At 33.7% G+C, this 14,212-nt stretch overlaps 1 protein-coding gene across 1 annotated transcript in view; it reads left to right on the forward strand.

Moving 5' to 3' along the window:
- ADAM2 (ADAM metallopeptidase domain 2) overlaps nt 1–14,212 on the forward strand; it is a 94,729-nt gene that overhangs the window by 16,728 nt on the left and 63,789 nt on the right. The window contains exon 7 of the mRNA XM_019742046.2: nt 2,609–2,665. Within this exon, the coding sequence (XP_019597605.2) occupies nt 2,609–2,665 (57 nt within the window). The remainder of the gene's footprint in view (nt 1–2,608; nt 2,666–14,212) is intronic.

Here is a 14,212-nt window from a genome sequence, read left to right on the forward strand (position 1 = left end):
TCTATATACATGGTCATGTCATCTTGAATAAAGATAGTTTATATTCTTTCTTTTCAATTAGGATAACTTTCATTTCTTTTTTATTGTCTAATTGCCCTGGTCAGCTCCCGCAGTATAATATTGAGTAGGTGAGAAGACTTATCCTTGTCTTGCCCCAATCTTACGAAGAAAGGATCCAGTCCATCACCATTAGGTACAATGTTAATGGTGAAATAAAATCAAAACCCCCTGGAATTTTTCACTCACTTTACTCTTCAATAAAACTCTCCTGCTTCACATTCTGTCTCACTTTTTCTGACTTTTCCTTCTATACTTAGATTCTAGATATTGATATTTCCTGTTATGCCTCAGGTTTTTGTTTGTCTTCTATATTTTTCCATGTCTTTATTGTGATTCACAGCTCTCTCACTCTCATTCCAAGCTTTTTGCTTAGTTTATTGATTCGAAATTGGACATAATGGTTGCTCAAGCTAAACAAAACACACTAACACATTGTTTACCTACTTGTCTATTTATCTATTATCTATCTGTCATCTATCTATCTTTCTATCATCATCTATCTATCAAACCCCTTCTCACTCTCTGAATATTTTTACCAATGACCTTTGACATATTTTAAATTTAACTCCAATCCATCTATATTGCAATTGTATCATTAAGTAGTGTTCTCTAATCTTTTTGCCTAGATCCAATTCTTTAGTATTTACTTGACCAAAGAAAACTTTATTGCAGTTGAAGTAATCTTTATATAATGCACATCTAAACAACAGATATGTTAAATTTAAAAAGTCCTGAAAAGCCATTTTAGATAGTAAGAGAATGGGTACATGTAAGGAGACATCCCATATGGAGACTCCTTATATGACTCTATATAAGATGTCTCCTTACATGGCCTCATTCTCTTACTAAATAAAATCGGTTTTGAGGTCTTTTGAAATTTGATGTCTGCTCACCTTTTAACACACACATTTCCTGGCATTCTTTTATTCACCCTTATCTTAAATTTATTTATATGGCTAAAATAGACTATGTACTTTTTCTCCATAAAATTTTATTGTTTATTAAATGAGTGAATAAATTATTAACTATCACCAATTCTAATTTCAAAGAAAAAAACGAACAAGGATGACTTCAGGGAATGTTAGACAACTAACACTTGTGTTGGTTAAAACAAAGAAATAGTTTTGAATCCCTCAATGCATTAATACATTGTTTCTCTCAATTAATTTAAGTGTTTATGTTTACCCTCCAGTAAAGTAGCATTATTTCCTTTTTTCAGGGACTTTAATGAAAGGATGGAGTCCTATAAGCAAACTATCATGAAACATTTAATGCTTAATTTTGAATGGAATTGATAAGAAACCAGGTAGACCATAAGATTATTTCATCTGCATTTTTTGAATAAAACCCTGAAATCTCCAAGGCTTGGGCCAATAAATAGAATTTTTAAATGGGGAAAAATGAGTGATCAACAATCAGCCCTATATTTGTCCTACTGTCATTTCTCAACTTTTTTTTTCCTTTAAGTTACTACAACCACTACTATTGACAGATTAGAGTTAAATTTCTGATCTCTACAAAATCTCAGATGTCTTGTTTTCTCTTCAATTGCTCCTTTTAATATGTTAAGGAAAATGGTTTAACTAAATGGGATAGTTTTGAACTTCAATGTAAAGAAAAAATCAGACATTAAAATAAACATAAAAGTTTCCTCAATTTCTGAAATTTTATCCTCCTTTTCTGCTTCTAGATATTTGTCCAATGTTTGTAGATGGTATGCTATTTTAGTAACAAGGTATTTTGAGTCATCTACACTATAGTCTTAAAGTGTTTGCAAAGCCTGTCTTACAAGTTTTCCCTAGTCCATTCCTCCTAGGTTACCTTCATGTAAAAATGATCATGAAAATAAGGTACATTTTTTTGATAGCAGATACAACAATTATTACTTTATCTCCATTTTTTGGGGAGAGTCTAAATCACATAAATGATAAACCAGAGTTCAAACGCCCATCAGGCCTCATTTTTGTGCCCAATTTAACCACTGTGATCTAAGTGGATGACATCATACCCAGAACCTACATTTTGAGATAGCTATGGTCCAGTTTAAGAAAGTTTGTCATTTTGATTCTCCGTTGCTCACCTTTTTCTGAGGAGATTTGTACAAGGGTTAACTTTATCCTCCGATGTGATATCACCCCTCTAAACACAGAGATGGGTCTATACTCTTTCAGGGTCAGAAATAAAATCTACATGGTATTGTATAATAGCATGATTAAGCTAATAGAAATTCACACCTTTTGTAATGGAGAGAAAATAGAAGGGTTTATTCAGAAAAGGGAAAAATATGAATAGCCCAGTACCAATGAGAATATGGAGAATGGAAGGTAGAGGAAAGTTATTTTTTGTGTAAATTAAGTGGTTGATAGGGTGCAAAAGAGGTGACAAAGGCAATATTCTGAAAAATAATTATGTGATACCTGATTTTGCTTATATTACCTGGTTCTATTTATGTATATAAAAGTGAATTTTTCAACACTGAAATCATGAAGTAGTGATAAACACTAAAATATTTAAGTAATTTTTAAATTTTGATGTGGATTTTTTTCAGCCACTTACAGATGTCTCTCAGTATATAGAAATGCATGTTGTAGTTGAGAAAACTTTGGTAAGTATATTTTGATTTTTGTGTCTTATGTCAATTTATATTAGTAATGAGGGTTATATAAAAAGTTGGAATATATTTTTAACACAGGACAATAAATGATAATCTTTGTTTTATCTCTGCTTCAAATCTATAGTAAGTTGGAAATCAAATCTCTAAGTTTATTCTTACTCTTACATAAATAATGAAAACAATTGCTGCCTTTAGAATAGTTTCTTGATAATTTTTATTCATCCCTGTATCCTCCCAATGCCTGGCAACCACTGACTTTTCTACTGTTCCATAGATTTGCCTTTTGCTGAATGTCCTATAATTAAAATATTCAGTATATAGCTATACAAAATGGCTTCTTTACTGTAGTAATGTGAATTGAACTTTCTCCATGTCTTTTTATGGCTTGATAGCTCTTTTTATTTAACACTAAATAATATTCCATTGTATGTATATACCACAGTTTATTTATTCATTCACCTACTAAAGGACAACTTTTGACAATTATGTATCAAGCTGCTATTAATATAAACATTCATGCACAGGTTTGTGTGTGGACGTAAGTTTCAACTGCTTTGGGTAAATATCAAAGAGCATGGCTGCTGGATTATATAGTAAGTGTATGTTTCATTTTGTAAGAAACTGTCAGACTATTTTCTTCCAAAGTGGCTGTACCATGTTGCATTCAGCACTTTAAATCATCTTGTTGTCTTCTAGCCTCCGAGATTAATGCTGAGAAATTAGCTGATAATCTAATTATCATCACTTTTATGTGATGAGTTACTTCCCTCTTGCTGCTTTCAATATTCTCTTTGTCTTTAGTTTTTGACAGTTTGATTATAATGAGTTTGATTATACAATAATTCCCCCTTATTCATGGTGTCACTTTCTGCAGTTTTGGTTTCCTGTGGTCAAGCGTGGTCTAAAAATAATAAATGGACAATTCCAGAAATAAAGAATTTGTAAGTTTTAAAATACATACTGTTCTGAGTAGCATGAAGAAATCGTGCAATGTCCCATATAGTCCTGCCTGGGATGTGAATTATCCCTTTGACCAGCCTATCCATGCTGTTAGGCCACCTGCCCTTTAGTCACTTAGTAGCAGTCATGGTTATTAGATTGGCTTGTCATGGTATTGCAATGCTTATGTTCAGTAACCCTTATTTTACCTAAGAATGGCCCCAAAGTATAAGAGTAATGATGCTGGCAATTTAGATATGCCAGAGAAGCCATAAACTTTATCATAAGAATGTATGTATAGAAAAAACAGTATATATAGGGTTTGATACTATTCATAGTTTCAGGCATCCCCTGGGCATCTACTGTAATAAGTAGCTTCCTGCCCTCTGCCCCTGGTAAGGGGAAATTACTGTAATGTGTCTTGGTGTTGGTCTCCTTGGTTTTATCCTTCTTACTGTTTGTTGAGCTTCCAGAATTTGTAGGTTTATGCGTTTCATCATTTTTTTCTTCAAGTAATCGCTCTTCCTCTGGGACTATCATTATTCATATATTGTTTCTGTTTAATGGTATCCCACAAGTCCCTCGTTTTTTCTTTCTGGTCCTTAGACTCAATTGTCCTCCCCTCAAGTTTGTTGATTCTTTCTCCTGCCTCTTGAAATCTGCTTTTGAACCCTTCTAGTGAATTTTCAATTCAGTTGTCGTATTTTTTGGCTCTAGAATTTGGCTTCTTTTTATAATTTCCATATTTTTGTTGATTTTCTCATTGTGTTTATGTGTCATTTTCCTGATTACCCTTAGTCTGTGTTTTCCTTTCACTCTTTGGGCATATTTTAAACAGTTGTTTTAAAGACTTTGTCTGGTAAGTCTGCATTCCCTTAAGGATGGTTTCTCCCAATTTATCTTGCACCTCTGGGCCATGCTTTCTTTGTTTCTGTGTTTGTCTTATGACATAGACTTAATGTTTGTGTTTCTCCAAAATTCATATTGAAATCTAATACAATGTGATGGTATTTGGAGGTGGTGCCTTTGGGAGTGGCTTAGGTCATTAAGGTGAAGCCCTCACGAATGGCATTAGGGCCCTATGAAAGAGCCCCAGAAAGTTCCCTCACCTTTCTGCTATGTAAGGACCCAGCAAGAAGATGGCAAGATGGCCATTTATGAACCAGGAAGAGGGTTTTCATCACACACCAAATCTACTAGAACTTTGATCTTAAACTTTCCAGCTTCCAGAACAGTGAGAAATAAATGCCTGTTATTTAAGTACCCAGTCTATGGTATTTCTGTTATAGCAGCCCAAAATGACTAAGGAACCTTGTGATTTTTGTTGAAAATTGAGCATTTGAAAAAAATAACCCCTTCTTGCAGTTTTTGCAGATTAGCTCTATGCCAGGGCAGTACTTCGCCAATTAGCTAGGATTGTTCTCAATTTAAGGGTCATCGGAGGTAGAAGTTTAGTGTGTTCTCAGGTCTTTCCTGAACATATATTTTTATGAGCTTTCTTAATTTAACCATATACAGGGCTGCTTTTGAATATCTCAGTTTTCCAAAGAGGCTTACCCCAGCTTCTCCTCAGGGTCTTGACTGGTCTGTTGTATGAGGTCTGACAATTAGGTTTGCGAACTCATTCTAGAAAAAGTGCTACATACCTCATTGTTGAATATCACTATGGTCACCTTCAAAGTACTCCCTTTGAGAAGCTGTGCACTGATGCCAGCACCTAGTTTACCCTTCAAAGCAATTTTGGAACTCTTTTTCTCGAATGGCCATCAGAGATATCATCGTATTACCCTTGATATCCTGAATGTCATAAAATGTCTTCCTTTCAATATTTCTTTTATTTTCAGGTAAAGAAAGAAGTCATTGGGGGCCAGATCAGATAAGTAGGGAGTTCCACTATAGTTATTTGTTTACTGGCTAAAAACTTTTTCACAGACAGTGCTGTGTGAGCTGGTGCATTGTCATGATGCAAGAGCTCCTTCGGGACCATTATTATTATTATTTTTATTAGTTTCAAGTGTACAAAACAATATAATAGTTACACATTTATCATTTAAATCCCTCACAAAGTGATAACCCCTCTCCCCCAAACTACCAGCCCCCGATATTGCATATATCCTTTATATTTCCGCTGCCTTCGGGACCATTTTTACACACACCTTTCTCATGCCAAGATTTTCAGTTAACATTTTCCTAATTGTTTCTCTATCAGTGTTTACTTGGTCTGCTATACTTCTCACAGTCAGCCAACACTTTTGATGCACAATTCAATGAATCTTTGCAATGTTTTCATCAGTTCTGCTTGTTAGTGGTTGCCCTGACCTCTCTTCATCAGTGATGCATTCTCTCTCCTCCCTCAGAAAAATGTTTAATCCATTTGTACACTGCCATTTTCTTCATGGCATTGTCTCCATAAACTTGGACTAACATGTCCCTGATTTCACTTCCACTCTTGCCAAGTTTAACAGAAATTTAATGTTTCTTCACTGCTCTAATTCAAGCTCAGACATTCTTGTGATGGCCCACAAAAACATGCAGCAACAATAATGAAGGCCACTCAGCAAGACACCGCCCATGTCTACACGAACACAGCTGTGAGACACTGATATACCAAGGTTATGTTTGTACAGTGCTGCCAACGTAAGCACACTGTGGCAAGTTTGCGAACTTAATTGTCAGACCTCGTATATCTTCACCTGTAATCTCTTGCTCCAGGCATCTGAAGATCTGTCATCCCCCTGAAGTTTTCACAAGCAGTGGCCACTCCTTTTTTCTGTCTGAAATCTAAGTTAGATTCAACAGAAACCAGCCTTTCCGGCAGCTATTAGCCAGGTTACAACATTTCATATAAGGTCTTCTCTGAAACCTTTATTTGAAGGAGGGAACTGCTATCTCCTCCAGATTAAACCATGCCATATCAGAGAGGGAGTAGGGCAAAGGAAAGTAAAAGCACTACAAAATTTCTTGACATTTTCAAGTTGAATTTTTCGTGATTTGGTATTTGCTTGGTTGCTGTAGATCTTTGATTATTTGCCAGAGCTCCTATGAGTTTATTTCAGCCAGTTTCTAAGTGTCTTGACATTTCCATTGAGGAATAAGGACTTGGAATTTTCTAGCGTTCCATTTTGCTGATGTCACTCCCCCTGAAGGATATTTTTAATTACTTGTTGTCATATTTTTATGAAGGCTACTTTAAAAGCCTTGTCTGAGAGTTCAAACAGATGATTTACCTTGGTGTTTACATGTGGGTTTTGCCTTTTCTCACTGAAGTTGTGATTTTCGTGGTTCTTGGTATGACAAGTGATTTTCAATTGCTATCTGGACATTTTGATCATTATGTTATGAGATTCTGGATTCTACATATATCTTTTATTTTATTAGCACACCAATATTGACCAAGTTAGGTGTTTGTATTCAATGACAAAAGTTGTCAGGGCCTTCCTGATACTATTTTGGTCTTCTTGATTCAGTTGGTGCTTCTGTAGATCCCACTGAGATCTGCCTGCGCTGCTTGCAGGAGTGGAGGCTTTCCCTGTCTGTCTGGGAAATTGTAGATGATAGGCCTGGAGGGGGAAAGTGTTTTCCTGGCCTACCCAGTGCTAGTGGGATTCCTGCTTACATTTTCCCAGTGCTGTTTGTGGGAGTAGACGTTCCTTTCAGGGTTTTTCTGCCTAGTGTATATAGGTAGGGGTAGGAGACATCTGGCCTCAGGGGGTGGAGCTATTTTGTGTTATCAGAACCACTCATTCCCTGCTGTTACTGACAGCAGAGCAAATGGCCCTTCACTGGTCCAGGCTACCTGTTGTTTCAAGTTGGACCATGAGCGATTCTATGCTGTGGGGCACAAATTACTACTCCATACACCAGAGTGTTAGTGGGTTTCTCACTCCATTTCTATCTGGGCTACTTATTGCCAGTGGGTGAAGTGTTGGAAGTTACTGGGCGGCTGATTTTCCTCCATTTCTAGCATACTATATAGGCACCTTTCTATTCTATATTTTTAGAGACCTCTTATGACTTTTCTTCTATGATTTCAGAGTTTATAGTTTTTCATAGTTTTGCTCAGCTGGGAGACAGGGCAAGAGAAGTCTACATCATCTTATCTGAACCAGAAGTCTCCACAATACATGTTGAAATTTAAATTATTGTGTTTTGCAAGTGTTAGTGTTTTATTAAGAAAAGACAAAATATTTATTGTGATTTATACTTAACCTTGCAATTGTCATTACCAATGCTCTTTGTCTGTGTAGATACAAGTTATTGTCTTGTGTCTTCAACCCAAAGAAATTTCTTTAATAGTTCTTTCTTTATTGTTCTTAGTCACACAGCTCTGCTGTCAACCATTTTCTCTGCCTTTTTGGGAATGCCTTTCTGTTGCCTTTACTTTAGAAGAATCGTTTTTCTGGATGTGGAATTCTTGATTGAGAATGTTTTCTTTTGGCACTTTATATTTGTAATTCTACCCGTTCTCCACTGATTCTGATGAGAAGTCAGCTCTTAAACTTGTGCCTCCCTGTATGTGATGCATCATTTTTCTCTTCTCACTCTAGAGATTTGTTTTCTTATGGCTGATGTCCAGTAACTTAACTATGATGTGTCTGTGTGAATGTCTTATTTTGTCTTACTTGCTTCATTGAGCCTATACAATATGTAGATTAATGATTTTCATTAAATTTGGGGAGTTTTTAGCCATTACTTAAGGTTCTTTGTCTTTTTTTTCTCTGTTCTCCTTCTAAGACTCTCATTATATAAGTGCTGGTTTGCATTATAGTGTCAAATAGGTATCTGAGATTATGTTCACTTCTTTTTTGTTTTTCCTTTCTGTTATTTATGTTGTATAATATCTACTGATACATCATCAGGTTTACATTTTTTCCTACTGCTGAACTCATATAATGAACTTCTCATTTTAGCTATTGTATTTTTCAACTCAGGAATGTCCATTTAGTTCTTTTTTAATAGTTTTGTCATTTTTATTATTTTTCTATTTTTCCAGCTTTATTGATATATAATCGACACATAACTGTAAATTTAAGGTTTATGTGTTGATTTGACACATTTTTAAATTACAAAGTGATTACCACCATAGTATTAACTCCACCCAGTCACATAATTGTCAATTCCTTTTTTGTGGTGAGATTATTTAAGATTTACTCTTTTAATAATATTCAAGTATATGATAATGTATTATTAGCTATAATCACTATGCTGTACATTATTATGTATAACTTACATTCTTTATTGATATTATCTTTTTTATGCATCAATATCATTATTCCTTTATTTCTTTAAACATCCTTTCCTTCTGTTCAATGTTTTCAGTATCTGCTTTGAAGTTTTGTCTGCTAAGTTGAGTTTCTAACAAGTGCATTTTTTATATGTGAGAAACATTGTTTTGTTTTATTGTGCATATCATACTTTTGTTGAAAACTGGACATTTTATATAAAATATTTTAGCAATACTGGATCCTGAAATCTCCTCTTGCAACTGTTGTTATTTTTCTTGATTGTTTCATTTAAATGTTAAATGCCTTGCTACGGTAATTATGTAGATTCTGTCTCCAATTCTGTAGATTCTGTCTCCCTACCAGTGTGTCACCACTGATATCTCTAGCTACTACTATTTTTTCAAATTCTTGTTCTTATTTTTAAGCCAGGATTCCTAGTGATTGACCTTGGCTCGACATATCTTAGTGGTCAACCAATAGTTGATCAGTGGCTATGCTCCAACAATTAAGCTAGTAAGGCTTCTACCCTTTGTAAATGGATTTATCTGTGGATTGGGTAAAATATTCAATATTCAAGCAGTTTTCAAGACAGGCAGATTTTGATTTCTACAAGATTTTCTCACATATCCTCTGCTAGTGAGTGATATCTCAAGTTTAGCCATGACTTTGTAGATATCTTGGACCCCTTTCAAGCTCTCCTGAGTGTGAATGCTACCTTATGTATGTATGGACTATTCAAGACTGTCAAGGAAATATGGGAGATTGTCAAGATCCATTATTGCTGTTGTATTCTCTATATCTCCATGTTAGATACCAGGCTCATCTTCTGGTCTGTTGTGTGAAATAACCAATATCACAATCTAAGTTTAGCTGTGACAATGACCTGCAATGTTTCTTTGCCATAAGAGATCACTATATTTTTGGCATTGTTCTTGGGCATGTGGTTTTGTCCTGCTCTGCTCCCTATCAGAGGAGAATTTCCCTATCTAGTCATTCTCCTCTGATAGGGAAATTGCTAGATTTTATGACTTAACCTACCATGGTAAAAGTAGCACACAATAGATCTTGGAGTGGGGATAGGGATAGCCTGAGGTAAAATGCCACAGGTTTCCAGCTGTTCTTGTTATAAGATTAGTAGTTTTTCTTTAATAAATACTTGTCAATTTTTGCATGTCTTTGGTCAATTGCCATTCTCTTAAAATATTTTTTTTGACAATTTGTCTTGTTTTGTTATTGCTTATTGTGGAAAGAATTTGCAGAGCTCATCATTTTACCATCTCAGGAGTGCCACTCCCTGTAATTACTTTTTAAATCTTCCAGGAGTTTATGAACTTTTTTCCCCTATAGGTTTCACACATTTTGTAATTATTTTATTCTACTGTTTTTGTAAATTAGGTATTTTCATATATTGTCACATCTAGTCATTTATAGATCCCTGAGTCACTTTTTGTGCATCAGTTTGCCTTTGTTGCATTAAAAAACTATTCCAACATTTAGTGGCTTTAAATACAAATATATTTTTAGCTCACACTTCTTAAATTAATTCTTATCTCAGCAAGATTTTCTTATGCTAGACTGGTGTCATTTATGCAACTTTAGCAAGCTACTGATTTTGCTTGGGTTTGGCTGGCCTTCACAGGATGTTTCACCTGGCATATCTCATCTCTGTTCCGCATGGTATTTCATCAGGCAGAAACCAATCCTATACTTTTCTTTTTATAGTGGTGTTGATGGGGTTCCGTCAAACAGTAATTGGTGAGTGAAAGTGAAGGCCAAGGATATTACTGTAGATTACTCTAGACTTTATGGTCATTTAAGTGTACACTTAGGTTACACTGAGGTTACACTTAGGTTACACTAAGTTTATAAAACAGCATAAGGTTAAAGCAAACCGAGAGAAAATGATGCAAGCAAGAGACTGTAAATATGAAATGTAAGAGGCTTCTGCTGCTGGCAGAACATGACATACTGTTTTACAGCAAACTTTTTTTATAAATAGAAGAATACACTCTAAAATAAGGATAAAATATATAACAAATACATAAACCAATAACAGTCATTTGTTATCATTATCAAGTATTATGGGTTGTATATAATTGTATTTGCTATACTTCTATACAACTGGAAGCACAGTGAGCTTGTTTATACAAGCATAACCAGAAACATGTGATGCATTGCACTATAATTTTAGGATGACTACGACATCACTAGGCAATTATATTCTTAAATGACCATCATCATATATGTGGTCTGTTGTTGACCGAAACATTATGCAGTCCCTAACTGTAAATGAAAGCAAAATATTGGTGTATTAGCTAAGAAAAAGGAGCCTGTTTTTTAATTGTTTTCCTTTTTTTTTTTAATGTGGGAGAATACTTATTTGCTGATGAAAATAGCCAAGTACTAATGAAAATTGATGATGTGGGCTGGAATTTTTAGTCACATCTTTGAGTGAGGGTTAATGTGTACAATTGTAATTCTAATGTCAGATAGGCCACCATTTCATCCATATTAACATCAAGGAAAGCAGAGTATATGATTAGATATCCAAGTTCAATGTTCAATAAAGTGACACAAGTTTGTGGACTTTCTCATCTGTTCATTGCTTTATAAAAAGACCATATATATTATTTTAGAGGGGTATTAGATTGGGGGATGGGGTTATCACTTTGTGAGGGGTATAAATGTCTGTTACATTGTTTTGTACACCTGAAACTAATTAAAAAAAAGACTATATAACTTTTCACATCTCTAAGATAAAACTGAAAGTACTATTTTCCTCATACCTGCCAATCATCAGTTTTACATTTCTTTTTAATTTTTGCCAGTCAATGGGTATAAAATTATCACATTGGGATTTTAATTTCCATTTTTTAAATGAGAATTAATTTAATCATAATTAAATGTTTACTGGCTACTGGTATTTGCTTTTCTCTGAACTGACATCTTATGCCTTTTGCTCATTTTCTTAATGGTTGTTTACCTTCTTCTCAATTTGTAAGAAATCTTGGCTGTTAAAAATATTCATGCTTTGTTCATTATCTGCAATAAAATATCAAAGCATTACCTTTGGTAATTGGCTTTATTGGTGGGCTTTTTGTATACACAAAACTTTATTTTTCATATATTCAAATATGCCTTCACATTCATATGTAATTTTGGGATTTGCAGTTTTAATTAAGAGGGTATTCCTAACTCCTATATTATTTATGTAGTTTTCTACATTTGTCTGCATTTAACTCTTTACTTCATCTGGAGTGTGTTTTTATATATGTCATAGGAGAAACTATTGCTTAAGATGGGTGTCTAACTATATTTTCTTTTAGATAAGTAGCTGATTGTGCCAGCACCATTTATTAAATATTAAAGTCTCACATGTAATCATGTTTTCTGTTTTGTGTTCCATTAATCTAATTGTCTATTCACAAACTGACAACATACTCACTTGATTACAGGGTATAATGATATCTAGCAAGCAAATCTCTACTCTGTTCTTTCTCATACTTCTCTTGCACATTTTCTCTCAGCCTCTTATTCTTATATATCAAGCTTATGTTCATTTTCTCAGTCCCCACACCTGAAAAGGGGACTTCAATTAACATGATATTTAAATGTAATACTAATTTAGGGTAATAAAGAAGTTTCTGATATGAAGTCTTCTTATCCAAGAATAACATATACTTTTTGGTTTAGACTGATTTTGCATCTTTTAATAATTAATGTAGTTTTCTTTATATAGATTTAGACTTTCTTGTTTTACTTTTAAGTACTTTAGACTTTTCCGAATTGCAAATACATTTCTTCATCTCACTGCTAAAAACTGTTTAGAAAAAAAATCATTAATTTTTGTAGATAGCTCCTATATCCAGCCACCTTACCATATTCTCTTAATAATAGCAGTAGTTTTCTAAACATCTCATGGGTTTTCTAGTATAAAACATAAGTTCAAAGATATAGTTTTATTTCTTTTTTCTAAATGTTGTAATAGTTATTTTCTTTTCTTGTGTTTTTCCATTTATAAAAATTCCCCTGAATGTGTTAAATAATGGAGGGAATAGTAGGCAAGCTATATAGTTCCTGATTTGAATTAAAATGTTTTTTTCATTTAGAATAATGTTTATTACCAAGTTTTGGTTGTTGATATTGCCATTTTTGTGTTTAGTCTTTATCATATATAAATAGTTTTACTTGGTTTCCATTTTTTGAGTTGTTATTAGAAATTGCTGCTGAATTTTATCAAATGCTTTCTCAGCATTTACTGTTATGAACATGTAGGTTCTTTCCTTCTGTCTGTTTATATAATGGATAATGTTACGTATTTCATTGATGTCGAATCTTAGTTTACTGGAAGATAACTCTGCCTTATCATCACACATTATTCTTTTGAATAACATTGCTGGAATATATTCACTAATATTTAGAAGTTTTGCATTTATATTCATGGATACAATTGTTTTATAGTTTTATTGAATAAATCAATTACCACAGAAGGAACTTGAAAGATAATTAAAGAACTACTACTGAAAAACTCAGAAAGAACTTATGAGCTCACAGCTGCATTTTATCTAGCCTTTAAATAACAGATAATTGCACTGTATTCTAATCTAGTGGGGTTTGGTATGAATAAAAATCAGCTGGGAAACTTGGTGGAAAAAAAAGAGGCCCAGACCCTGCAACTTCAACAAATCTGAGTCTCTATTCTTTGTTAACTTTCCAGGTAAGTCTGACACATACCAAAACCAAGAATCAGTGTTCTAAACTGTTTAGAAAGCTTCCAATTCATTTTATAAAGACAAAAATCTTTAATTACAAAATCTAAGCTAGGGCATTTGTATCTTTTTAATACATAAATTAGATTGTATTAATCCTTTGCTTAAGACTTTTGAATTATTTGTCTTTATTTCTTTCATTGTTATTGAGGATAACTGACATACACATTATATTAGTTTCAGATGTACAACATAATGATTTAAATATTTGTATGTATTGCAAATTGATCACCATAAGTCTAGTTAACATTTGTCACCATACAGTTACAGAATTTTATTTTCCATGATTACTTTTAAGATCTACTGTCTTAGCAATTTGCAAATATGTAATACAGCATGCTGTTCGTTACATCACTTTGACATGCTGTTCATTACATCACCTTGACTTATTAATTTTTTAACTGGAAGTTTCTACCATTCGATTCCTCTCATTCATTTTGCACACCCCCACACCCTACCTCTGGAAACTACCACTCTATTCTCTATATCTATGAGCTTGCTTATTTTAAATTTCATATATAAGTGAGATCAAACACTTACTTAGAAGTTCTTCCTCTTAAATCTCTCAAATCATCTTGCTTTTTCACCTAATCCTGAAAAATCTA

Source organism: Rhinolophus sinicus, linkage group LG04 (assembly GCF_036562045.2).
Source record: "Rhinolophus sinicus isolate RSC01 linkage group LG04, ASM3656204v1, whole genome shotgun sequence".
In the NCBI taxonomy this organism is placed as follows: Eukaryota; Metazoa; Chordata; class Mammalia; order Chiroptera; family Rhinolophidae; genus Rhinolophus; species Rhinolophus sinicus.